Source organism: Ursus arctos, unplaced genomic scaffold, assembly GCF_023065955.2.
Source record: "Ursus arctos isolate Adak ecotype North America unplaced genomic scaffold, UrsArc2.0 scaffold_4, whole genome shotgun sequence".
NCBI lineage: Eukaryota > Metazoa > Chordata > Mammalia > Carnivora > Ursidae > Ursus > Ursus arctos.
The window spans coordinates 92786509-92812951 of record NW_026623056.1 but is presented as its reverse complement, the minus strand read 5'-3'; the positions used below and the strand labels follow the sequence as shown (position 1 = coordinate 92812951).

Genomic DNA, 26443 nt, shown 5'->3' with positions numbered 1-26443 from the left:
TCAGTGTGGGCCTGGACACGTGGAGTCAGCGATCACCCCCCAGCAAACTCCCGCCGAGAGCAAAGGGGTGCAGCCCCCCTCCCCCGGGCCTGTCCCAAACCCAGGACGGGCCTGAGTGTGAGACTCCTGACGGCAGAGGTGGGGTGGAGGTGCTGGGGACGCAGAGGAGACCCCCAAGTGGGGGCAGGGGGCGTGGTTGGACACCGCTGGATTGGGCATGGGGGGTGCGGGACTCAGCAGGGACAGACCCGGAAGCCGCTGGGTGAGGCCAGCGTGCAGAGACGCGAGGAGCCCGGTGAGGTCTGGTCAGAGGATGTCTGGCCAGTGCATCGCCAGGCCGCCGTGTGAGGAGGAAGGAACACACTGAGTCCCTCTCTGCCACAGGGGGCCAACACAGGGCGAACACAGGGGCTGGGGTATGCTGGTGGCAGGGTGCGTGCAGGGCAGGGTTGCACAGGGAAGGAGAGTGGGGGACACAGGTCGGGTGGGGTCGGAGGAGCTGAGTCTTCTGCCATCGGTGGGCACCTCTGTTGGCAGAAGCTTCCAGGAGAATGAGTCTCAGGGAGAAGGGACACGGAGGGCCAGGTATGGGGTGGCCACCTACACCTCCAGGGAGGCCCCATGAGCCCCCCGGGGCCAAGCACCTCCCACAACCCAGCTCTGAGTGCTCCCACTTGCCCCAAGTCAGCAGGAAGGTGGGCCGTGACACACATGATGACGGCACCCGCTAAAGCCATGCTCAGCTCGGCCCTGGTCCTGACCCAGCCACGGCCCTTGGCTCTGAGAGCCGAGCCCACCTTCCCCTGCTGGCCGACCACCCACACGTCAAGAGAAGGTCCAGTCGGTGTGCTGAGAACTTGGCAGGACCCTCCACCCAAGACACAGCCGAGCTCCGGTGGGGCCACCCACCCAAGCCCAGGGGTGCAGAGGGAACGTGCAGTGGGAACTTCCACCATTAGCCACCAGCCACGGCCACAGCCACGGCCGGAGCAGCCTGCGAGTGGGGCTTCCCGGGAGAAGGGCATCTTGCCGCAGAAGCCCCCAGGGAAGGCCCTGGGGACCCTCCTGCCCGAGGCCACGAGCATGAGGGCCCTGGAGTCAGGCCTGCAGGACTGCAGGGGCCCCGAAAGCATCCACGAGAGAACAGCTCACACCCTGAGACTTTCTGTTCAGCAACTCGGCTGTGAGACGTCCCTAACCTTGATTCCATGACCCCATTTCTGAGAAAATGCCCTGAAGGAAAAGTCTCGGAGGCCGAAACATTCTTTGTAACTTCATTTATTGTCTTTTTAAAGATTTATTTATGAGAAAGGGGGGAGGGGGGGAGGGAGAGGGAGAAAGAGAATCCTAAGCAGACCACCCACTCAGCACGGAGCCCGACGTGAGGCTCAATCCCACGACTCTGAGGTCATGACCTAAGCTGAAACCAAGAGTCAGAGGCGCAACCGACTTCACCCCCCAGGCGCCCCCCCAACTTCATTTTATCAGGAAAACCTGAACACCACCCCACCGTCAGTTCAAACAACAGGGTGGGGAGGGAGTTCCACGCGGATGCCCCTTGACAAGATGCCAGGCGGCCACTCGGAAGTCAGGAAGGAACGGCGGCAGCGCACAGGGTTGGAAACGTGCTGGCCCACACGCCCAGAATTACCAGGTCTGTGAATGTTCGCATGTGCTCCGGGAACACGCCACCACCAGGCAGCTCTGCTCTCGGAGGCGGCCCCTGGATGTTCCTTCCCTCTCCTTCCATCGCTGTCCTCAGTGGGCTCTTCTCCGCTGGGACCAGGGAGAACCATCTTGGGGTAACTAAGGGCTTTTCTACGGGGAAGGACCATCCGTGTATCCACGGGACAGTGAGCGGCACGTCCACCGCCCACCCCTGCAGCCAGCATGGTGGGGCACGGGGAGCACGGAGAGCACGGGCCAAGCCCCTCATCGGGACAGCAGCTCTGAGTTCTGATGTCCTTGGGCTTGGCCGGCAAGGGGGTGGCCTGGAGCTCAGGCTGGAGGCCAGCGTCACCTCTCCCTGCAGACACCCACAGGGGCACATCTCGGGGGCTCCACACCGTCCTGGCATGTGCTTTGGTTCCTGCTGTCAGCCTTTGCAGGGGTGGTGGGGGGAGCTCACCAAATCGAATGCCAGACACAGCAGAACAAAGCACACGTGGGCCTCCGTGGCACAGGTGACACACAGCAGCAACCACCAGACACGGCGCCCACCCGCTGGGAGGAAGCGCCGGGCTGAGGAGGCTGCCTTCGCCCTCCCTTGGCAGCCTGACACGGCCCCACGCGGCCACCGCGCAGGGCCCAGCTTGGGACCCGAAGATGCTGTGGCCGCTCTCTTTCCTCCAAGGTGACTCATTTGCTAAAGGACAGATCTTTCGGACCCATTAAGCACTTTCAATAAAAGCTGGTCCCTGGCTGGAAATCCCCCTCAAAATCCCCTACACGGACCAACTTCCTCCAACAGAGACAGCTGAGGCCCGTGACGCCGCGTCACCTGCCCGCGCTCCGGACCGAGTGCTGGTCCTGCCGGTGGCAGCAGCGGGGCAGGTGGGAAACCAGGCTGGGCACTGCCCCCCCCCAGGCTGCTGGAGACGTTCCCGCAGACGCCCCCACCCCCACCCCCACAGAGGGGCGCTCTGGGTGCTCGGGCTCCAGTGGCCAGCGCTTGGGAGCCGATGGACCAGGTGGGGTAAGGAAGACTCTACTCACCCTGCCCTGCAGGCAACCCAGAGGCTCACTCCCCTTCCAGAGCCCTGTGACCCACCCCCACCCGTCTCCCCAACCTGCACAGCCCCCCTCCGTCAATCCCGGCCCCCCGAGGTGGTTTCTGGAGAAGCAGTCTGGACGGCCCGCTGGGGGCCCCGTGGGCAGGTGTCCCCCCACATGGGGCAGCATGAGGAAGGCTGAGGGCTCTGGGGAGAGCAGCCGTCTGTGGCACGTCCAGACGCTTCTGCCACGCTCACCGACAGATGAGGACCCTGGGCCCTGGCCGTGGTCCCAGCGGTCAGGGCAGAGCTGGGATCCAAGCCCCAGACAGCCTCTTTTCTATAGTTTTTTTTCTCTGAGGATCAGCTCGGGAGGGTTTCCAGGAGCCAGAACAGTTTCCCAAATCCACTGCGACCCAGGCTGGACAAGTTCCTAGAGGCGGGTAGGGGGCTGCTGGGCGGGTGATGAGGGTCCTGGAACCAGATGCTGGCGTGGCCCCGCAGCGCTGACAGCCCTCACTGTACGGTAACTCTTACGTGTAGTTCACCAAATTAAAAACAATAATCCGCGTTCCCCCTGAAAACCTCTGGACGCAGGAGCGCCAGCGCCCTCCCAGCCGCACGTCCTGCCCCTGGGGGCGGTCTGGAGGGTCCTGGTCGGCTGCCTCACACAGCCCCCAGAACACACTGTGCTCCGTCGAAGATGGGGTTTAACCCAACATGGTTACCAGCTTCACCTTCCGCCTCTCTAGGGTCTTAAAAAACAACAAAGATGGTCTTGAAGGCTGAACTGTGTCTCCCTAATACCCGTGTGTCAAGCCCTGGCCCTCAGCTCCCTGGAACGGGACAGCAGACACGGGGCCTCTACAGAGGGGATCCAGTTAAGGTGCACTCACAGGGGTGGCCCTAAACCCATATGACTGCATCCCTATGGGGGGGGGGGAACAGACGCACAGAGGGACGGCCGTGTGAGGATATGGGACAGGACAGCATCTACCAGCCAGGGAGAGGCCTCGGGTGGGGCAGCTCTGTCCACCTGGCCCTCCCACGTCAGCCTCCAGGACCAGGACGAGTGTCCACTGTCCAACGCACGTGGTCTGTGCTGGGTGCTGCAGCCCCCCAGGACGTGACACAGACGGGCTCCTACGTTCCCCCAAATCAGCTCTTCCCCAGGCTGGGAGCAGGTCCCTCCCGGGTAGAGAGTCTGAGCGCACTGACAGGACCCCTGGCCATGTGCATGGAGCCCAGGGTGGACACAGAAACTTCTGGAGACACGTTTCATAGCACTTCCTGTTTCAGGCCAGACCAGAAGCACCATGAGACGCTTCGGGAGAAATATTTCAGTACTTCTGCTATTTGACCACAGCCAAAACCAGGAAGTGCAGGGAAGCATGAAAACGCAGAAAACACTGAAGAGAACATTTAAAAAAGAGTGACGTTTACGTTATCTGAAGACGATTCCACGGATTTTTCCCGAGTCCCTGCTGTCCCCCCCGGCAGACCGCCCTTTCCTGTTGGAGCCGAGAGCTAGGGCCACCCTGGGGCGCAAGTGCAGAGTAGGAAGCCTGGGAGCCACGAACAGTGCAGGTGGCAGCCTCCACGTGGGGAGGGACGGACCAGAATCCAAAGTGGTCATGGACCCGGGGCTCCATGGTGCACCGAGGGCCCTGCGGCCCCACCTTCTCAACAGCAGAGGCCTAGGGCCTGGGAGACTCTGAACATACTCGAGGCACATGAGCCTGAGAGGTGGATGCCCTCTCAGGGGGAGGCCTGACTGCATGACCTTCGGCCAGAGTCACAGGGGACCCGAGGGCAGGGCAGCAGACGGAGGGCAGGCTGCTGAAGGACCAACCACAGTCCCTGACTGCCAAGACCCGGGAGGGCCTGGAAGCCATGGCAGGGGGAGGTGCACAGAGCATCTGGGGGCCCCCATTGCCTCTCCCTGGAGCTGTGGGGACTATGGAGGGATTCTTTGTGCCTCAGTTTCTCTCTCATGAGCAAGATCCTAATGCCTCCTGTGATGGACTGAACGTGTCCCCCCCACCCCACCCCAATTCATGCTGGCATCCTAACCCCCAGCACCTGCGGAAGTGACCATATTTGGAAATGGGGTCTACGCAGATGGGATGAAGCTAAAATGAGGTCACTAGGGTGGGCTCACATCTACTAGGACTGGTGTCCTTATAAAACAGGGAGGTGTGGACACAGGCACACAGGGACGATGCCGCGTAACAATGCAAGCACAATCGGGAGATGCTTCCACGAGCCAAGGAGCCCCAAAGCTTCCAGCACGCCCCCCTCCGGCCACCACGATCTCCAGACGGTGAGGATGAATGTGCCACGGCATCTGTGCTGGCCTGTCACGGCGGCCCGAAGAAGGCGCCGCATCTGTGTCACAGATGCAAAGAAGAGTCCGCGGGATCAAGCACGGGCAGTGCCTGACACGTGGGGGCATGTCCCGGGGGAAATGTGGTCACGTGAGGAATAGGGTCCTGGTAACTGGAAGGTTCTGGACAGCCTAAAGGAGGGGAGGCAAGCACGAGCAGATCCCTAAGGCTGACCAATGCATAAAACAAGGGCTGCGCCTGCTGGGCCTGGGGCTGAGGTCGGACCCTCTGCAGCCCCGCACAGCAAACCCCAAGGTCTCCCTGGAAAGGGTCTCAGCAGCAGACACAGAACAACCGTGAACCCTGAGTGTGTCTGTGTTTGCCGAGTCTCGGTTTTCAAAGCACAGATGCAGTACGACCCCACCTGCGCCTGAGAACTGCCTGGACGGAAGGGCGTCCGCCCTGCCGAGGACACTTCTGCGCCGGCCCTGGACGGGGCAGGCAGGCCACCCACCAGCTGCGGGCCCACCGCCCTGGGTGCCCCTGACCCCTGGGCCACAGCTCTTGTCCCCATGAATCACAGAGGCTCCAAAGCAGGCCCCAGGCTCACCCGGGTTGTGTCCGTCACTAGGCTGGTGACTGTCTGAACGCGACAAGCGTGGGCAAGGCAGTGCAGAACCTGGAACCCCGTGCCGTTGGCAAAGTGGGGCGGCCGCTGTGCACGACAGTACAGGGGTGCCTCAAAAAATTAAACACAGAACCACCATGCGATGCAGCAGTCACACCCCTGGGCCCATCCCCCAAAGAACCGGTCACCACCTGGCATCCGGGCACCTGCGTTCACAGCAGCATTGCACACAAAGCCTAACACTGAGGCCACCCGGTGTCCATCAACCACCACCGATGACCGGACGAACAAAACGCTCATGTTATCCAGTCGATCGAAGGAAGGACGATCTGACACCTGCTACACCACGGGTGAACCCCGAGGACATCACGCTCAGGGACGTCAGGCGTCACCAAACACAGATACTGTGTGGGCTCCCTTGTATGCGGTGCAACAGCAGCCAAGTTCGGACACAGAGAGCGGGCAGGGGCGCCAGCGGCTGGGGTCGGGGTGGGGGGTTAGCACTTTACGGGACAGAGTCCCAGCGGATCCTCGAGGCGGGCGGTGGGACGGCTACAGGGTGGATGTCCTTACCGCCGCTGAGCGGTCTGTTTTCAAATGGCTAAAATGAAAAACTTCAAGAAGAAAAAAAAGGCTAACAAGACGGCAGCCCAGCGCAGAGCTGCAGCAGGGTGACCCCAGCGCCGTGGAGCCCTGACGCGCACCCAGCCGCGGACTTACTCGGCAGCCCGGCCGCGCGTCCCCCCAGCAGCACTGCATGCCCAGCCGTTCCCCTCCGGCTGTCTGTCCTCCTGATCCTCAGAGCCCGAGCCTGCGGGGGGGAGGGGGGGGTGGACGCACACGGCCCCGCCCCATCTGGGTAGGTGTGACCCTCTCCAGAGGCCGCAGCCCACTGGTCCCGCTGTGTGCTGCCGGAGCACGGGCCTCTCCCGCACCCAGCCACGTCCTGCCACCACGCACCTGCTGACTTCCCGCAGACCCCTTCCAGGCCCAGCCCCACTGTGTGGGCAGACCTGTGAGGAAAGGCTCATGGAGGGCAGCTGCGAAAGCGCTGGCGTGAACGTACTCGCTCAGCCCACAGGTACTGACTCAGTGCACACCTCACACCAGACCCTGTGCCGGGGGGGACGTGCCCCAAGATGAGCAAGAATAGTCCCAGGGCGCCTGGGTGGCACAGCGGTTAAGCGTCTGCCTTCGGCTCAGGGCGTGATCCTGGCGTTCTGGGATCGAGCCCCACGTCAGGCTCCTCCGCTATGAGCCTGCTTCTTCCTCCCACTCCCCCTGCTTGTGTTCCCTCTCTCGCTGGCTGTCTCTCTCTCTGTCAAATAAATAAATAAAATCTTTAAAAAAAAAAAAAAAAAGAATAGTCCCACCCAGCCCCTGGGGCTCGGCCGGAGGCACAGACCGCGTGACGCAAGCAGCCTGCTGGACAGGCCTCCGCCCAGCTTGGGCAGAGGTCTGTCAGCTGCCCCTTCTGAGTAACAAACTACCCCAAAACTTAGTGGCTTAAAACACCATTTTATTAAATGTTCACGGTTCTGTGAGTCCACCATCTGGGCTGGTCTTCCCTGGGCTGCTTGTGCGGCTGTCAGACTCGGACACCCCCGCCGGCCACTCGGAGCGGGACCTCCGGCACTCCTGCTCCTTGTCTCTAGGGGCACTCAGCCCTGCACGCGGCACAGACGGCACCCGCCTCCCACCCAGCCTGGCCAGCACAGCTGCAGCCCTGTCCCCAGCCAGCACGGTCCCTCCCTCGGCGCCCGCCCACTCCTTTCTCACACAGAGGAAGCGGCAGGCACCAGCGAGCACTTCCAGGTCCGACGAGAACCAGCGAGAACGTTCAAGCCACGCAGCCTTCCTGCAGAGAGAACACGCTGCAGGGTCTGCTGGGCCAGAGCCAGGCCCCGGTTCCAGAGCACTCGCTCTGCTGGGTGCAGTCTGAACCTGCCCTCGGCGGACAGCAGGTTAAAGGCGATACGCCAAAAATCTACAGCTAGGCCTAGCATATTCACAAGTGGAAGAGCAAGATAGTCTCGAAAGAAGTTGGAGAAGAAAACACCTCACCAACTGAGGAGCAGAGAATGTCTCCTCAGACACCCTGTGAGTGGGAAGACAGTGGGGTGAATTCTTAAAAGCGCTGAGAGAAGAAAACCCACCGACCTAGATCTATACCCTGTGAAACTGTCTTTCAAAAGTGAAGGAGAAACAAAGACTTTCTCAGACTAAAATGGAGGGGATCCGCCAGCAGGCCCACCTTGCAAGAAAGGTTAAAAGAAGGTCTTCTCAGAGAAGGAAAGTAACGTGGGCCAGAAACTCAGATCCACATAAGAGGAGAATAAGTGAAAGAAAAGTAAAAACGTGCTTTTCTTATTCTTTCTTGATCTATCAGTGGTTCATTCACAATAGCAGCCACGACGGCAGTCAATGATCACAACCTGCAGGTAATGAGACACGGGGCAGCAGGGACACGAGGCACGGGAGGTCGGACTCAGGGTGACCACGTGACCAGAAGGCACTCCTACCACTTGGGAGCTGACACGGTGTTATTTGAAAGTGGAAGTGGATTAGATGTAAATGGACTGCAAGCTGTAGGGCAACAACAAAAACAAGTGAAAAGTAGTTTAGCTGTTATGCTACGAAAGGAGAGAAAACAGAACGATATAAAATGCTCAATTAAAACCATGCAAAGCAGAAGAAGAGGGGAAGACAAGAACAGGACCAAGACCAAGGGAACAAATAGAGAAGAGTCACAAGTGTGGTCGACATCAGCCCAATGACACCAGTCATCACTGTGACCATCAATGGTCCAAATGCACCTATGGAAAGACTGACCATCAGAGTGGATCAGAGACGCAGCTCGACTGCATACGGTCTACGAGAAACCCACTTTAAATATAAAGACAAACATAGGTTAAAAGGGGGGCACCTGGGTGGCTCAGTTTAGCGTCCGACTCTTGGTTTCAACTCAGGTCATGATCTCAGGGCTGTGAGACTGAGCCCCACACCGGGCATGGAGCCTGCTTAAGATTCTCTCCCTCCCTCTGCCCCTACCCCTCTCCCGCCCCTAAAAAAATACAGATTAAAAGTAAATGGATGGAGGAAAATATACCATGCTAACGATAACTGAAAGAAAGTAGGAGCAGCTACGTTAATTTCAGACACAGCAGCTTTAGAACAAAGGAAGTTACCAGGGAAAAGAACGGTATTACATAATAACAAGAGGGTCAATCCTCCAAGAAGACATAACAATCCTTAACATACATGCACCTAACAACAAGAGTGTCAGACTATGTGAGGCAAAGGGTGATAGAATTATAAGCAGAGACAGGTGAATCCACCATTATAACTGGGGGTTTCAACACCCGTGTCAGAAAAGGGCAGATCCAGCAGGCAGGAAATCAGTAAGGACACAGGTGAACTCAACACCACTGTCCATCAGCTGGACATAATGCGTATCTACAGACCACCTCATCCAACAGCAGCAGGATACACGTTCCTTCAAGCTCACGTGGAACATTCACCAAGACCATGTTCTGAGCCATAAACACACCTCAGCAAATTTAAAGGAATAGAAACCATACAATGTCTGCTCTCAGACCACAGAGTTCAACCAGAAACCAGTAACAGAAAGGTAACTGGAAAATCCCTAAATACTTGGAGATGAAACAACACACTCCTAAATAACACATGGATCAAAGAAGAAGTCTCAACAGAAATTTAAAAATATTTGGAACCAAATGAAAATCAAAATACAACTTAATCAAAATGTGTGAGATGCAGCAAAAACAGTGCTCAGAGGGAAATTTACAGCATCAGATGCATAGGTTAGAAGCGAAAAAAGATCTAAATGAATAATCTGAGCTTCCACCTTAGAAAACATGAAAAAGGAAAACATATTATAAATCCAAAGCAAACAAAAATAAGATACAATAAAAATCAGAGCAGAAATCAATGAAATAGAAAAAAAAAATCAATGAGACCAAAAGTTGGTCCTCTGAGAAAAATCAGCACAGATCCATGGACACTGGAAGGATAATGACCAAATACTATGGACAACTCGATGCCCACACATTTGGTAACTTGGGTGAATGGATCTGTTCCTTGAAAGACACAACCTGAAGAGGGCTGTATCTACTAAAGAAACTGAGTCAATAATTACTCACCTTCCAAAGCACCAGGCCCAGATGGGTTCACTGGTGAATTCTACCAAATATTTAAGGAAGAAATCATACCAATACTCTACAATATCTTTCAGAGGACAGAAGCAGAGAATATTTTCTAACTCATTCTATGAGAACAGCATTACCCAAATACCAAAACCAGATAAAGACAAGAAAACTATAGACCAACACCTCTCATGAACACGGATGCAAAAATCCTCAAGAAAATATTAGTGAATTGAATCCAAAAAGTATAAACAGAATTATATACCATGACCAAGTGGGATTTATCTTAGGTATGCAAGGCTGGTTCAGCATTTGAAAAACAAAATAATAGAGTCCATCACATGAACAGATTAAAGAAGAAAAATCACACGGTCATATCAATAGATGCAGAGAAAGCATCTGAGAAATCCCAACATCAATTTATGATAAAAGTCTCAGGAAATTAGAAATAGAGGGGAACTTCCGCAACTTGATAAAGAACACCTACAGCTAACATACTCAGTGGTGAGAAACTCAAAGCTTTTCCACTAAGATGACATACAAGGCAAGGATGTCCCCTCTCCCCTCGCCTTTTCGACACTGTGCTGGAAGTCCTTGTTAACACAAGAAGGTAAGAAAATAAAAGAAAAGGTATACAGACTGGGAAGGAAAAAACAAAACTTTGTTCATGGCTGACACGATTATCTATATAGAAAACCCAAAAGAGTCAAAAAAAAACCCTCCCGTTACAGCAATGTTGCTGGATACAAGGTTAATATACAACACACTGTTAAGAGGAACAAAGTCAAAATGCTGACACTACCCAACTCCAAGAATTACTACAAGGCCACCGTAATCAAGGTAGCTGGTGCTGGGGGTGGGGGCGGTAGGGTGCTGGTGACGGCATACGTAAATGAATCACAGGAAGGGAAGAAAGTCCAGAAATAGACCCACACAAATACAATCAACTAAACTTTGACAAAGAAGCAAAAGCAATACGCTGGTAAAATAGAGTCTATTCAACAGACGGTGCTGAAACAACTGGAAATCCACATGCAAAAGAAACGAATCCACAAAACTTAAATCAAAATGCGGCACAGGCACATATGTAAACTGCAGAACTCTAACCCTCCTGGAGAGTAACACACAAAACCTAGAAGGCCCGGATGGCGAGGCCTTTTTAGATACAACGGTGAAGCTATGATCTTTGAAAGACAACTGATGAGCTGGGATTCATTAACAGTAAAAACAACCGCGCTGCCAAAAACACCATCAAACGTGAGAAGACAAGCTACGGACTGGGAAAAACAACTGCAGGAGAAACACCTGAGAAAAGACTAATATCTACGAGAATTTTTTAAATTCAACAAAATGAAAAACATTTTAAAATGGGCAAAAAAATCCAAGACACTTCACCAAAGAATATGAGTGTATGAAAAGCTGCCCCACGTCACAGGTCACCGGGGAGCTGAAAATTAAAGCAGCGATGACACCGCTGCACACCTACGAGAACGGCCACAACCCGGAACACGGACACCGGCGAGCGCCGGCGAGGACGTGGCGCGGCAGGAGCGCTCACTCACGGCGGCTGGGAAAGCAGAGGACGCGGCCACCTCGGAAGGCAGTCTGGTGGTTTCTCACCACACGGAACACGCTCTTCCCACGCGACCCCGCGATCACGCTCCCCAGTGTTTCCCCAGAGGAGGTGAGAACACACGTCCACACAAAAACTTGCACACGCACGCTTACGGCAGCGTCACGCGTAACTGTCACACTCGGAAGCCACCAAGGTGCTCTTCAGCGGGTGGACGGACACCGGAACTGTCCATCCGGTCAACGGGAGAGTATCCAGCGCTGAGAGGAAATGAGCCATCACGCCACGAGGAGACACGGAGGGACCGTAAGCGCGAATCGCTAAGGGACGGGAGCCGGTCTGAGAAGGCCACGTCCTGTGTGACTCCAGAGACAGGACTCTGCGGCGAAGGCACGGCTGTGGAGACGGTGACGGGTCCGTGGCTGCAGGGGTGGTGGGGAGGAGGGATGAAGAGGAGGAGCACAGGAGACTTAGAGGGCAGACTACTCTGTACGATGCCGTAGCGGTGGATGCCTGTCATTACACGGAACGCACGCTGCCGAGAGGGAACCTCACGTACACGATGGACTCTGGGTGATGATGTGTCAGTGTAGGTCCATTCATGGTCACAGATGCACAACTGAGGCGCAGGATGTGGACAGTGGGGGAGGCTGTACATGTGCGGGGACAGCAGGTACACGGGAGATCTCTGTACTTCCCAGTTTGCTGTGAACCTAAGACTGCTCCAAAAACGAAGTCAATATAAAACAAATAAAAGTGCCGCCAAGGGAAGCCTCGCAGAAGAGAGCAATGGAGAAACAGCAGGTGCCCCAGTGGTGGGGACGGGCAAGGGAGGAGGCCCTGCGGCTGGGCTGAGGGCGGGCACCCGGACAGGACTCTGCACGAACCCCATACCCCATGCCGTGGCAGCAAGCCTCAGGGCCTCCAGCACCCAGCAGCAAGTTCATGCTGAGCCCACCACCCTTGGGGTTCCTTCCGTCTGCTTTCCTGGAAGCCCCAGTCCACACAAAGGACACGTGAAAAACCAGAACCATGTAGTGACAGACCACAAGCTCAAAAAGCAAGCCAGGGGGTGCAGGAAGCCCTCCGCGGGATGACGCGAAGGCAAGGAGCGGAGGGACAAGAGAGGTGAGATGCCCCCGGGGGCAGAGTCTGAACCACAGGCATGCTCCTCGGCCTGGCCTCCGTGTCAAGGAGTTTCTGGGGACCACCGTCCACGGTCTTGTCACGGGCACCGGGCACATCACCCACACCCTCTGCTGCCCCACACCCGTGATGCGCTTGAACAAACTCTCTGGCCACGCCTGCTGGGCCTCCGTCTGGAATGTTCTTTACACACAGCCAGCCTCATCCCGTGTACCTGTTGCACCCCCTCCCCCCAGCTCTGGGACAGTATTCAGGAGGCACTCATTCGTTGTCACAAATAAATGACCGGACCCCCTCTGGTTCTGGCCTGCTGGGCCACCCTCTGGGCCTTCCCACACTTCAGTCTACTTCCCGAGCCCAGGCTCTAGCGCCGGTCTCTGTCCCTGACCTTCCGCCCCCTGGGGCTGCCGCCAACAGTTCGGCGAGCAGGGGCAAGGGTCTCTGGGCTCTGGCACACGGAAGCCACACACACTAGCATCACCGTATGTCATCACTGCGGCAGGATTTTAAGAGGAAAACAAGACATGCACGTGCCCTTTCAAACTGGGCGATCAGACATCTTTCCGAAAAGCCACAGGAGAGACCACGATGGGCCGCACACAGAGACCTGCGCGAATCTACCCCGTCACACGAGCATTTCTGTGGGGACTTGCCCTTGCGTCCCCCCTTCCCTCCCTGCTCACCCGCCCTTCCAGGGAAGCACAGCGAGAGGAGGGGACCCAGTCACGTCCGCTGGCGCTTCTAGAAGACGAACTGCAGAGCAGACGGGTTCATCACCGCTGCTTCCAGATGAACTCCTGATGTGAAGGTGGAAGGCAGACGAGAGAGAAACAGGAAAGGCCGCCCTGACCTGGGGAGGACAGTCATCTTCAACAGAACACCACACACCGGAGAGGGCCGCGGACAGGCCTACACAAAAGCCAGTCTGCTCATCGAGGCCCCCTCGAAGGAGAACAGGCCACCGGGAGAAAGCACGCGTGACCCACGTCATTGACGGGGGACACAAAACCGGAACGCACACGTAGCTCCGATAACGAATCAGAACCCGAACACGTGCTTCGCCAAAGCAGACCGAAACGCAGGAAAAATCGACAAAACGGCGATCGGCAACAGCAGACATCAGGGAGGCACCAGAGAAAACCAAGAGGCACACCGTCTACACCCGCTGGGCGGGGCCCTCGGGAAGCGGAGAAGGCCCGCCAGGCCCAAGTGCCACGTTGGCTGGGGGTGGCTGGGACGCCACTAAAGACAAGCTCCAAACACCCTACAGCCCAGAGTCCCCACACCTGGACACGGCAACCGACATGCCCGTGAAACGTGCCAAAACACCTACAGGAACGTTCATACAGGCAGTGCTCACGTGACATGGGAAAGCCCCTGAAAGCCCCACTGGGGAACATGTCCCCAAGAGAAGCCACACAGCAAGGGTTCCCTGAGCACGGAGCCCAGTGTGCTCGGCCCTGGTCGGGGCAGGGAGAGCCTCTGCTCTCTGATCTCACAGCTGTGTTCGCTGTGACACCTCCCGGAGCTACACACTTGGGACCCAGGCACTCTTCCCTATGCACGCACACACATGCACACACATAGAAAGTGTTTCGACAGATGAGTTTCTTAGGAAGGAGACAGTTATCCTCAGTGAAAACACCTCTGACGGGCCCTAAGAGGCTGCCCAGGGCAAGGGCAATCCTGGTGCCTGCAGGTGGGCCGAGGGAGCTCCTGGTGCGGGGGGAGAAAGGCAGGCCCCCAGAGAACAGAGTTCCCATGGAAGATCAGACACGTCGAGGCCAGCTGACACAGACACCAGGTGGGCTGGGGGACAGGGTGGCATGGCATCAGGCATTACTGCCCCATCCACAGGCCCTGCTCCCCATGCTCCTGCCAGGCCCGGAAAGCCACAAGGCCCATCATCACTTACCTCTTAGGGCAGCCGGCGGGGGGGCTGTGCCTCTGCGTCCCGTTCCCAGGCCCAAACTAAACAGCCCACTCTGTGGACCCCAGCAGCTGTGTGTGGGGACACCCTCCCGGGGGTCACAGGACACGGACCAGAGGGGGAATGTGCTACAGCAGGGGAAGCCTGCACCACACTCCGGCTGCCGCCCGAGACGTCTCTCCCCAGGCAGACGCACACGCACGACGAGGGCCCCCAGCTGGTGCTGCTGTGAGATGCTCTCCTGCTCCTTCATATGCACCTCACGTCGGCTGTTGCTCGTGGCCTGGAACCAACCCGACAGTCCCTACCCGACCACACAGGCCGAGCATCCGCAACTCCCCTTCCTTCCTGGAAAGCAGGAAACCTCGCTTACACACCTCACGTGCCAGTGCCAGAAGGCGCGACACACAGCCGGTGAGTGTCCATCTGGGAAAGCAGTTTATTCTCCCCGGACTCAGCCCCCGTTCCATCTTAGTACATATTTACTCCGAATTAGACAACTTTCAATTACCAGTAAGCACGAAAATTCGACTTCCTAACTACTAGATTCGAAAACTCAAACAAATTCTTCCCGCCCAAACACCAAGTATCCTAAGGCCAGTCAAACATGAGACAGTGGGGCGACGTCTCCCCCAATTCTCTTCCTGAAAAAGCAGGCCCCACTTTAGTCTCAGGTTACACAGGGAGCCCAGCCTCTGCGGTGTGGACGGAATGCCGCACACCAATCCACCCCTGACCCCAAGGATGCCTCTTCCGGCAGAAGATACCTAAGGAAAAGTGAATTCCTGCCCCGTGGCAAGCTGCAGGGCAAAACAGGCCACCAGCTCCACCTGGTGGAGGACACGGGGCTCGCGGCGTGGTCACTTTCCACAGAGTTCCAGCACCTTCTTCACCATGGCCCCTATCCCGTCGTGGATGTGGTGGAGCTCCGCCTCGCACATGAAGGCCGGGGTCGTGACGACCTTGTTTTTCTGGTCCACGTGAGCTTCGTGCGCGGAAGTTATGGAAAAACGTCACCCAGCAAGGACAAGAGGATCACAGGTGTGAAGCATCCACCCTGGCCCCCGCCCCTGCCCCTCTCAGGGGAGCTCACAACAGGGGTTCCTCCTACTTCAGTCTCTGCCCACGGAGCCCCCGTTCTGCACTGCCTGCGCTCCACGACTGGAGGATGCAGTCCTCCCGATGTCAGTGCCCCAGGGCAGCCCACCCCACAGGACCCAGAGGCACCCACAGACCTGGGCCCCACAGCAACCCTGGAGCACGCAAAAGCATCTCAATTCTTCCGATCAAGAGCTAAAACAGAGAGCTCATCCATAGCAAGTGGCCAACCCAACCTGGGACCCTCCCTCTGCCCAAGCTGCACTCCTGTCCTCATCACCCAGACACCAGGCAGTCGCAAGCCTGGCCTTGCCCCCACGCTAACAACATGTGCCTTCCTGGGCCCATTCCAGAGGCCACGCGGCCAGCCCCAGCCATACAGCTGCCAGCCGGCCACTCCGCGCAAGGGGGAGTCGGAACGCTTCAGAGGAAGGCACCTTCCAGACAGATGCCCGGAGAGTCACGGTGTTGTCTCCAGCACCTTGTGGGACATCGTGCTGCTCTTCTCAACTCCGGCTCACGTAGAGTCTGGGTCCAGGTGCAGACCTGGAACGTGGTCAGCCTGTGGCCCGAGGCTCTGTGCGCCCAGCACTCAGGCACCTGGAGGACGATCAGGGGCCAATAACCACCAGGGATGGCTACCCATCCACACCGCCGAGGGAGTTTCCAGCCAAGCCAGGTAACCCCTGTACTTCTACTTCTTCCACCTGCAGCCTTTCCCCCACTGCAACCCTGGGGCGCATGCTTCCTCCCCTCCCGGCCAGGAACTCATTCCCATCAAGCCCGGGGCCGTCCACTCGCCTGACCAGACAGCCCAGTGGAGTTCCGGGCCTGGGCTGTGCCGCACACAGCAAGCATCCACCAGGCCAACCTGGATGCATGGCTCAGAGACGGGTACCTCACAGCATCGGGTGTGACACCTGTCACACACGTGCTCCCAGAAGCGCCCAGCAGCGCAGTTCCTAGTTCAAGAGGCTGCCTGCCCAGGGCAGTCCCCAAGGACCAGAAGAGAGGTCCCCAGTGCCACCTGCCACTGCCACCCTGGCTGCCGGAAAGGATATGGTCACTCCCTTCACACAGTGCTTGGCACCCAGGGCTTTGATGGCTTCTGCGGTCCCAGCGTAGGGCCACTTGCCGCCTTCTTCCTGTTCGTGGCCCACGGTGACCTCGACTCCGCGGAGCACTTTGGCCGCGAGGACAGGAGCAATGCAGCACAAACTGAAAAGTGAAGGACAGGGTCGGCTCAGGATTGTGCATGTGGCCGCCAGGCCCGGTGCACAGTAGGGCGTACCGAAGGAACGGAATTGACCTTGAGGATAAGCACAAACAGCAGCCGCTGAACCCATGGAGCGTGGGGTGTCGCACGTGACCTGAGCCTCAGCTCACCCCCCCACATGCTGCAGTCTCTGGGTGCCTGGGGGTCAGGCCCCAGCAAGAGAGCGGGGCTGCAGCAGGGCTACCCGCCATGGGGTCCGCAGAGAAGGGCTCAGATGGCAACAGTGGACTTAGGCCTGAGTTTCGGGGTGGCTTTCCACACAGCAACAGCTAACCCCAACGGCACTGACCTCTCAGATGCCCTTCTCTGGAGAGGGGACCAGAAGCATCTCGTCGGGCCTGCGGGTGTGCCTGGCACCACAGCGGCCGCGGGCCCCTCCCAGGACAGCACCAAGCCCCACAACACCCACACACGGGCCATTGCCAAGGCTCCTGAGCCACGCGGTCTGTTCCTGGGCGCACTGGCCCTCGGGCTCCTACGAGGCTCTGCTCCCGCGAGGCCCTGAGGAGCGGCAGCACCAGGCCTCCAGGTGCCAGACCCTGCACCGGGGCCCAGCCACGGCGGGTGCGCTCGGGGGACGCGTGTGGCACCACCACACGGCTGCAGGCCGGGCCAGCCCGCCCTCCTGGGGGTGCACACATGCCGCCAGCGGCAGCCCGGCGCTCTCCCCCGGCCCAGCTCCAGCACGGCCTGTCTGCTTCTCCCGGGCTCGTCTGAACGGCTGTGTATGAGCTGCTCTAACGAGCCGTGAAAAAAAGACGTCAAAACACGCTTACGTTCCTTTGCAACCATCACGACCCTAAAACAATGAGCTTAGAGACCCGTGCGAGAAAATTTCCCTCGGCCACCAAGGAGGTAAAAAGTCATCGAACCTGGTGTCTCTGAAGCGTCCCGCGTGACAAGCCCGCACAGACACCTGGCAGCCAGCACGGGACGCACACAAACCAGCACCGCCGCCACCGGCCCTAAAGTCAGGCTGTTCTTGCAACCACCACCCGGGTCCCAGGCTGTGGACGCCAAAGCCAGCCCGAGCCACGTGCTGTAGACGGAGGCCCTTGCTGGCACTGCTCCGGCACCGAGGTCAGGGGACACACGAGCAAGGCGGCACAGCCATCGGACCGCTCACTCCCACCTGCGCTGGCGACACAGGGTCCTCCTTGGCACTCGCCCACATAAATGGGTGCTGCTCCAGTGACAGCGCTCTGGGAGGGAGAGGCAGGTGGCAGCGCCGTCACCCGCTTGCCGGGCGGCTCAGCACGGCGTCTTCCAAGCAGACGTGCTCCCAGCCTTCAGACCCTTCCGTGAGGAGGCGGCTCCCGCACAGTGACCCGGCAGGACTTCCGGTGAGTGACCTTCGCAGGGACTGTCCTAACATGGCCCTGCTCACCCAGCTGTCAGTAGGCTGGTGCGCTCCCACAGCGGCAACCCACTGTCTCCAGTGGTCTAGCAGAGCAGAGCTCCTGAGGGGGCTTCTCGAACCAGGGGACTCAGGCCGAGCCATCCACACGCACCAGCACGTTCACATGGACGAGCAACACACCGCGTTAGCGCAGGAGCGGGGCGGAGGGCAACCCCTGGGAGGTCGGCGCAGGCCAAGTCTGACAAGCTCAGGTCTGGTGCGCAATGGCTGTGCCAGTGGGTCTGGGTGTGCAGACAAGCATGAAGACCCTGGTGTGCAGTGAGCACGCCACCCTGGAGGACGGCAGCGGGAAGGGTGCTGACGGGTGACTGGTGCCAGCCCGCCCCAAAGGAGGACGGGAAGGCACACGCCAGGCGAGTGGAAAAGGTTCTAGAAAAGGCTCAGTCAGGGAAGGACTGACTGGGGAGCCTTCTAAAAGCCCTCCTTCCTGGTAAGTCACCAGGACAAATTACCGCGACCACAGAATTTTCCAAGCTGGAAGACACCTGTGACAGCACGTGAACCCCCCCCCAGTGTAAATAGCCTTAAGGACCACATGGCCCCGCCCTCCCCACCCCTACATACCCGATGGGCTTGCCGGCCTTGTGGAACTCCTTCAGGACTCGCTCCACGTCCTCATTGACTTTGCAGTCTTTCCCGTCCACGGCGAACGTGCTCCTACCACGAGAAGAGGCGTCCTCAGGTCTCACGGCTGGGGGTCCACGTGCCTAGGAAGCCTCCGACCCCACCCTGAAGATGTCCATGTGGCTCTGCTCACTCCCCTGAGACGAGCAGTTAACGCTCACGGACGTTGTTCGTCACGTAACTATGTATATAATATTTTCTACCTTTTAAAGCAGAAGGAAGCAAGCACAGCAGGGGAGAGGGCAGCAGAGAGGTGAGGAAGGGAAGCGGACCCCTGAGCGAGCCAAAGCCGGCAGGTGCGCGGGCTGCGGGTCACCCCCACGGGGTCCTCAGAGGTCAGCTCCGGAAGCCAAGGAGCAGCAAGACACGCCACGGGCCTAAAAGCTGTGACAGGCAAGCCGCGGACGAGGAAGAGAGGCGGGTCAGGAGACACGGCTGCTCGTAGCAGAACGAAAGCGGCTCAGGGGTGCGGACCGCCGCCCGCCCCAGAGCCGGCGGCCACGCACTGACACCTCTTCAGGAGCCAACTGGTGAGACCCAGCGAACACGCACTGTATCAAGAGCCCCGCCCTGGGTCTCCGCTCTGCGTACCTGGGAGCTCTACTGCAGCGTCACGGGTGCGGGCCTGGGAGATGCGGGGGCGCCACGGAGCTCTGCCACCCCGCGGCGCTGACAGCCTCAGCGTGAGCACGCACTTCCAAACACACCACGTTTCACACTTCAAATACAAGTCCCCTATATCCCCCGAAAGCTGTCGGGCCCAAAGCGAGAACTGGAAACCACGAGTGTCCACGAGTTGGGTCGTCTACCCGACGGGATCTGCGTGTGCAGCTGTGAAGTGCGTGACGGGCCAACAAGCTGCACCGTTCGTGATAAACACAACGTACAGAACAGCCAGCTGAACAGGCCTCTGTCTGGTTACGCTTGTTTGTTTTAAAAGATTTATCTTAGAGAGAGAGCGAGAATGTGTGCGTGTGCGCACAGAGGGGAGGAACAGAGGGAGAGGGAGAGAGACTCCCAAGCCAACTCCCAGTGAGCGCAGAGCCCAGCATGGAGCTCCATCTCACGAGCCCAAGATCACAACCTGAGCCGAAATCAAGAGCTGAACACTGAACCGACTGCACCAGCCACGCGCCCCTGGTTAGACTTCTAACACAACCACACGGGTCTCTCTCGGGAAGTACACGTGAACGGGAGACAGTGCAGGGATGGGCCTGAGGTCCCAACAGGAGAAAGCGAGTTCCCACTGTGCACGTCTGTCCCCAGCGACCCCACCTGCCGCTCCTTGCTGCGTGTGCAAGACACAACCAACGGCCACAGCAGCCACGGCTAAGGAGACCAACCACACAGGGCCGGCCTGTCTTCTGGAAAGGTCGGGAAGAATGGGGCCAGCGACCTAAGCCACAGCTGCCCCAAAGAAGCGTGAACTCACAGACATGAGCGCAGACCCAGGCCAACACTCCGTTGAATGCAGAGCGAAGACCCGCCAACAGCCCAGCGCACACCCCACGTGGGCTTCGCCGTCAGCCGCGCCACAGACACACCACCAGCGGATCCCAGAAGTGCCGTCACCCCAGGAGAGGTGCGAACGGTCAGAGACAAGGCTCAGCTTCCCAAGGAAGAGACCCTGGTCCTGGCAGAAGTGAAGCCCAGGGAAGACAGGCCATTCTCTGCCACCTACTGCCAAGTAGTGCGTGAAGGTGGCGGCGACATGGGCAGTTCACCGGAAGGGCTGGTTTGTGGAAGACAAAGCGGACGTGAAGGGGAGGCAGGGCTCTCAGCAGGAGGAAGGAGTATGGGAACCGCCTCCAGGGGCCGCAAAACACCGGGCTGGGGTCTGGACAAAGCCACTCCCGTGTCTGCAGGCCATGGGGAGCCATGAGGTGTCGGAACATGACAGGGAGCCTACCCGCCTGCGCCCCTCACTTGCGGGTGCAGGGCACGCAGACACAGCCAGCCAGAATGCCGCCGCACCGCTGCAGGGGAACGGCACCCACCAGCTAAGCCACGGGGTGGGGGCAGCGAGCACAAGTGTCCAAAGCGTTTGGCTTGAACCCTGCCCACCCCCACGCCCTGAACACAAGGAGTCCACAGGGAGGTGCAGTTGACAGACGACAGTTCAGCTTAGAGGAAGCAGCTCTGACCACTGACAGGACATTCTGGCACGAGTCTCGGGCCAGCAAGAGGGAGGTCTGTGGTTCAATACAGACAAAATTCCCAGGGGAGGTCAGAGAAGGGTACTGGGGCAGGAGGGGAGACTCCACAAAGGAGCAGCTGGGAAGAGGGCCTGGCTAGTTCCCACAGTGCTCACAGAGAACTTGAGAGCGGGGAGAAGAAGGAGCACCGGGGCCCATCACAGGAAGCAGTGGTGAGCAGAGACCTTCGAGAGGAGACCCAGACCGCACAGCAAAGAAACCCAAGGGGGGCCGCTGGCCAAGGCTGTGCGGTGAGGGTGCAGGCGGCACCCAGCACCCACCTGGTCTGGGAGGGAAGGGGTAGGAGCAGGGAGGTGGAGGGCTGGGGCTGGCTGCCCGAGCTCACAGCCAGGCAATGCATCAGGGGCCCCTGGCTGTGGGCCAGAGCGCACGGCTCGTCTGTGATACAGGAAAACGCTCCACTTGCAGCCCAATCTGCTGGTTTCCATTGAAACCTGCTGTCCAGGCTGTTTTCCCTACTAGGGTCCCCATCTGAACCCCCAAGCATGGGGTGCAGCTGCTTCCGGTCTTCCCACGCTAGCTGTGGTGAGGCCGCCTTGGAAGGGATGTGCTGGGACAGTAAGGCCAGCGCAGAAGCGCAGAGAACTTCCGTGAGGCACACAGAAAGAAGAGGTGGAGAAATGAGAATAGAAAGAGGACCTGAAACCCAAAGGACATCACGCTGGCATGGTGACAGCTTGAGGTCCAGCTACAACGGCAATGACCCAGGGAACAAAACAAGAAAGGACTCCCTCCCTCCAGTCAGGACCAGCCTCCACACGGCCCACCAGAAAAGCGGGTTCCCCGCTGCAAGGTCCGCGGAAGAGGTGGTGTCCACGAGGAACACGTACGGGGATGCGGGTCCTGACATGACGAGAGCAGCTGGCCCAGTGGTTAGATCAGAGGCAGCCCACGCCCCCCAGCAGTGGCGGGTACCGGCAGCACTCAGCAGGAAGGGACATGCTCACGCTCCACCCGAGCCCCACGCTACCACAGTGCCTGTCACAGAGCAGCTCCGTGCAGCCTCTGGGCCCTCAGGCCCCGCAGTGGCTCACGTGGCCACCCATCCCCACCTCCCGCTGCGTTACAGGTGAAAAGCAGACCCCAGAGCTCCAACACGTACAGGTTTTTGGCGGCTCCAAAGCCTCCAGGGAAGATGGCAGCGTCGTGATTGTCTGCACTGAGCCTGGCCAGGTCCGTGATCTTGCCGCGGGCGATCCTGGCGGACTCTGTCAGGACATTCCTGGGAGAGAACAGAGAGAGGCCTAAAGCCAGCGTCAGCGTGCAGAGGGCAGAGCGGGGCACGTGGAGGCCACCGCACAAGCAGGACACATGTCCTCAGCCCCAGGGAAGGCATAGGCACGTGCACTGAAGGCCGGAGCCTAGGAAAGAGAACTAGCCCCTCACAGCATCTGAAGCACTTAGTCCTGGGGACTGACGAAAACAGGACAGGCATGGGAAAGTCAAGGTACCACACAGAGTGAGGGAAGCAACCTGGAGTCAGCCACAGCAGGTGCGACCTCCCCCAAGCTGCACAGCCCAGGGCCCAGGTTCTAGGTAGGAAGACAAAGCCTGGCCAACGGGGGCACGTAGCTCCCAGGAGACAGGGCTCTCCCTGTCTGGACCCTGCAGCTGGAGCAAGACGGGAGGGGCAAGAGGGATCTCAGTGCATGCCGAGACTGCATGAACCTCAGGGACAGAAATGCTCAAAGACCGGGGCCCCAGAGGGCAGGAGGCAGGGGTCCAAGCTGAGCCACACGGCATGTGGTCATAAAACACAGGCAGGAGGACCTGTGGTAGGCGTTAGAAGGTGACAAGCCGCATCAAGCACTGTCACATGTCACAGAACAGCCTGGAACGCCGCCAGATTCACAGCCAGGACAAAGCAACCATGCACACAGCTTCTCAGGGAGCTTCCAGCAAGGTGAGAGGGGCAGGACCCACACCTCGTTTCACTCTCAGAAGGCTGCCCCTTGGTGTGGTCAACCACGTGCATCTGAGGGATGTCAGGAGCAAAGATCTGGACCTCGGCCCCACCACGACTCAGGTGAACCAGCACCCTGCACAGAAGGAAATCAGACAGGCTCTGAGACATACCCGACCCAGGTTCCCTGTTACCACGCTCCTGCGAGCAGGCCTTCTGCCGAGCGCCCCCTATACACACCCTACGTATGGTACCAATCGCAGCAGCTTTACAGAAAGCCACGGTAGGCTTGCCGGTGACCCACACGTCCACAATTAGGATTCACTGTCACCGAACTAGCCTGCGGAGCCCAGCTGGTCCTCAAACTCCCTTTACAACCTGGGGTGCAGGGGACCGGTGACTCGACGGGTCACAGCCTGGATGTCTAGCTTCCCAGGCTGCTTCGGGGGGCTCTTCCTCCCCTAAACCAATCGATGCAGAGCTGGAGGAGCTGAGTCGGGCTTTGGTCAGGATAGTGAGTTCAAGTCCTGCTCTGTCCCACCTTTCCGGTCACAGCCAAAGAGCTGGGGGAGAGACATGCAGGTCTCTTTGAGGGCTGCTCTGTGCCAGAACATGTCCACATCTGTTCCAGACCCGGACTCTCACCATCCCCCTTAAGAGGAGGTGGCATGAGAGGCATGAGCGGGTAGGGCCAGACCACCCTGGCACTCAGACTCTGCTCCTTTCAACCTGCAGGGCTCTCCACACGCGGCTCCGTGCCCATGCCGTCCACCAGCTACCCTGTGCTTCTACGTTCTCATGCCCCCACCCCGAGCCCCCATCTGGAAGCTCTCCTAGCCCTCAACTGCCCATTAGCTCTGCACACTCCGAAGTCCACTGCATGCCCAGTGCTCATGCCGGGACCCGAGGTTAGCCGCAGGCTGGGAGGGGCCTCGGGCTGCTCTGGGCACCTACACTGGTACACGCGGCCCTACACGTGGGAGGGGCGTGTTCCCCAGCCATGCGCTACCTCTCCCCTCCAACCTACCCCAGACCTGACAACGCCTTCCACTCCTGCCCACAAATACCTTTTCTGATAAAATAAAAAAACAGTACAAACATCTGAGCAATAGCTGACAAATCACATCGAACAAACGGTCCAGAGCCGAGGGCGGCTCAACACCTTAAAATCACACTAGAGCCGAGAATGAGAATGCAGACTCCCGCGGACTTCAACGTGAACCAGCGGGTGTTAACAACACCAGAAGCATTCGGTGGTTATCTCTGGGGGACAAGGCCACGAAAGGTACTTAACAGGCTTATCCAGCGGCTCCTTGCACCTCACACAAGCGAATGTTTCCTGCTCACTCATTTCTGCCTGTCTAATCAGACGAAGGATCTCCAAACGGTTCAGGAAAAGGCAACGTCCCCTAACGGCTTACGCTGAGGCCTCGTGGAGCTCAGTCCCATCGTAGACTCCGCAACCAGACAGCACCTGGGGGGGAGCGGGGGTCAAGAGGGAGTCCACCTGGAGGCAGCTGGCCTGGCAGAGGGGGGTAAAGAAGGAGGGGTCTAGAGGGGAGAAGGGAGCTGGCATTGGAGGGATAGAGGTGAGAAGGCTCCGACTTTGGGCAGGGGTGGGGCTGCGGGTCAGAGGACCAGCCGGGGCGGGGTGGGGGGGGCGGGGAGGCTGACCTGGGGGGCGGGTGTGACTTGGGATCCGACCTCGGGCGCGGGTGGAGGGAGTGGTTAGAGAGCTGGGGGAGGGGAGATGGTGGCGGGGGCGAGGTTGGTTAGGGAGCCCGCCTGGGGAGGGCACGGGGAGGAGAGGGGGCTCGACCTCGGGCGGGGCGGGGGCGGAGGGGGTTAGGGGGCCTGCCTGGGGGAAGGCAGGGGGCCCGACCCCGGCGGTAGCCCCGCCCCCAGGCCCGCCTCCGGCGTCCACTTACCAGCGCGACCCTGGCCCCCGGGCGCGGCGCGGAGCTGTGGAGGGCCGCGCGCGCGGTGGACGCATGAAGCGGCGCGAACGAGGAGGCCGCCAGTAGCCTAGACACAACCAGGGCCCTGACCGCCGCCATGACTGCGCGGGGACAGTGGGTCGCAGGGTCACGCGCGCACAGAGCCCGGCGCGCTCCGCGCCTGCGCGATCAGCCCGGCCGCACTCCCGCGAACGCGCCGGTGGGCGGAGCCGCGCCTGCGCATAGCCGCCCCCCCATCCCGTGCTGTCAGCTCTCCGCTGGCAGCGCGCACCCCGAGGTGCGCAGCCGGCCTCCCTGCTCTAAATCATTGCCAACGGGAGGTGGGAGAGTCCCTCCATGTGCTAGCTGGGGTTCTTCCGTTGAAAACCTCTAGGTGTTACCCAGGAGTCAGTTCGCGGGAGACGGCTGCATAAATTATCACACTTTCCTTTAATCTATCCATTTTCAACCTAACAACGGGTGTTCAAGGTAATTTAAATGGCCACTGTTGGAGGTCACTGGGGAACTGCAGACACATTGGACATTTCAACGCAAGGCTGTCCGTGTCACTGATATTAAAACTGTTCCACTTTTAAACGTCTACAGTTAACCTCTGCACCGTGATCCTTCTGGGAAGCAAGAATAACACGCTGTAGAGCACGAGCTGGGACAGGCACAGTCTTCCTTCCTGAACCTTCGTCCCGGATCCCTCCATTTCTACAGATGGACCCAGGACGCCCATTCTCACGCCTTTCCCTGCGGCTGGGAATTCTGCCATGGGGATCCTGGCTTCTCACGGCTCCTGGGGGACCAGGCAGTCCACCCATCTCTCTCCTCAGTGTCACGTCCGGAACAGGAGCTGGTAAGAGTGCTGGGATCACGGCGGCAATGCTAACATGCACTAGGTCTGCTCCTCTTTCAGGAAGGTAAGGCTACACGCAGATTCCGACTCAGCTGGGCTGGAAGCCAAGGCCCTGCCTCTCCACCAAGCCCCATGGCAGGCGCAGCTGCTGCCAGGCCTTGAGCATGCAGGAGGCTGCACAGCTCCGGGACCTGCAGAGCCTCCGCCTCCCGGTCGTCTGCACCTCTGGGTCTGCTCAGCTGCACTGAACCTTACAAATGAAACTGATAGTTTTACCAACGAATATGTATCCACTGGGGAATGGCAGAGAATTACAGCCGGTGAAAAGGAACCTGCAGGAAAACTGAAAGCACTGGCAAGTCAGAACAGGGCAGACGAGGCTCTTTTATAGAGGAAAGGGAGGCTGGGGTTGTTGTAAAAGCAAAGTCCACTGGAGTAAACTGGCAGCTGGAAGTGTAGTGGCCTCTCACTGCCTTGGCTGTGACATCTCTCATTGGTTGGGCTGCCCCACGCAGGGGGGGGGGGCGGGGGGGCAGGGGGGGGGACACACACACCTTCCTTCCTCCATTGGATCTGCAGGTGCACAAGAGGGACCCAGCTGAGGGCTCCCCCTGCTGGCCTCCAGA

At 58.8% G+C, this 26443-nt stretch overlaps 1 protein-coding gene across 1 annotated transcript; it reads right to left on the bottom strand.

The window, feature by feature from the left end:
- Positions 1-1262: 1262 nt before the first annotated feature.
- GATD3 (glutamine amidotransferase class 1 domain containing 3) lies at positions 1263-25123 on the bottom strand. The gene is made up of 6 exons (XM_057306499.1): positions 24947-25123; positions 24440-24492; positions 23041-23154; positions 22218-22337; positions 18840-18932; positions 1263-16797 (listed from the first exon to the last, which is right to left on the bottom strand). The coding sequence occupies exons 1-6, from the start codon at positions 25073-25075 to the stop codon at positions 16542-16544; spliced, it is 765 nt and encodes a 254-aa protein (XP_057162482.1). The 5' UTR covers positions 25076-25123; the 3' UTR covers positions 1263-16541.
- Between the last annotated feature and the right edge of the window lie 1320 nt (positions 25124-26443).

Coding starts and splice junctions, on each gene's coding strand:
- GATD3 (XM_057306499.1), bottom strand. CDS start 25,075: ATGGCGGCGGTCAGGGCCCTGGTTGTGTCTAGGCTACTGGCGGCCTCC. Junction 24,493..24,946: donor CGGGGGCCAGGGTCGCGCTG/GTAAGTGGACGC, acceptor GCTCCCCCCCAG/GTGCTGTCTGGTTGCGGAGT. Junction 23,155..24,439: donor GAGCTCCACGAGGCCTCAGC/GTAAGCCGTTAG, acceptor CCTTCTGTGCAG/GGTGCTGGTTCACCTGAGTC.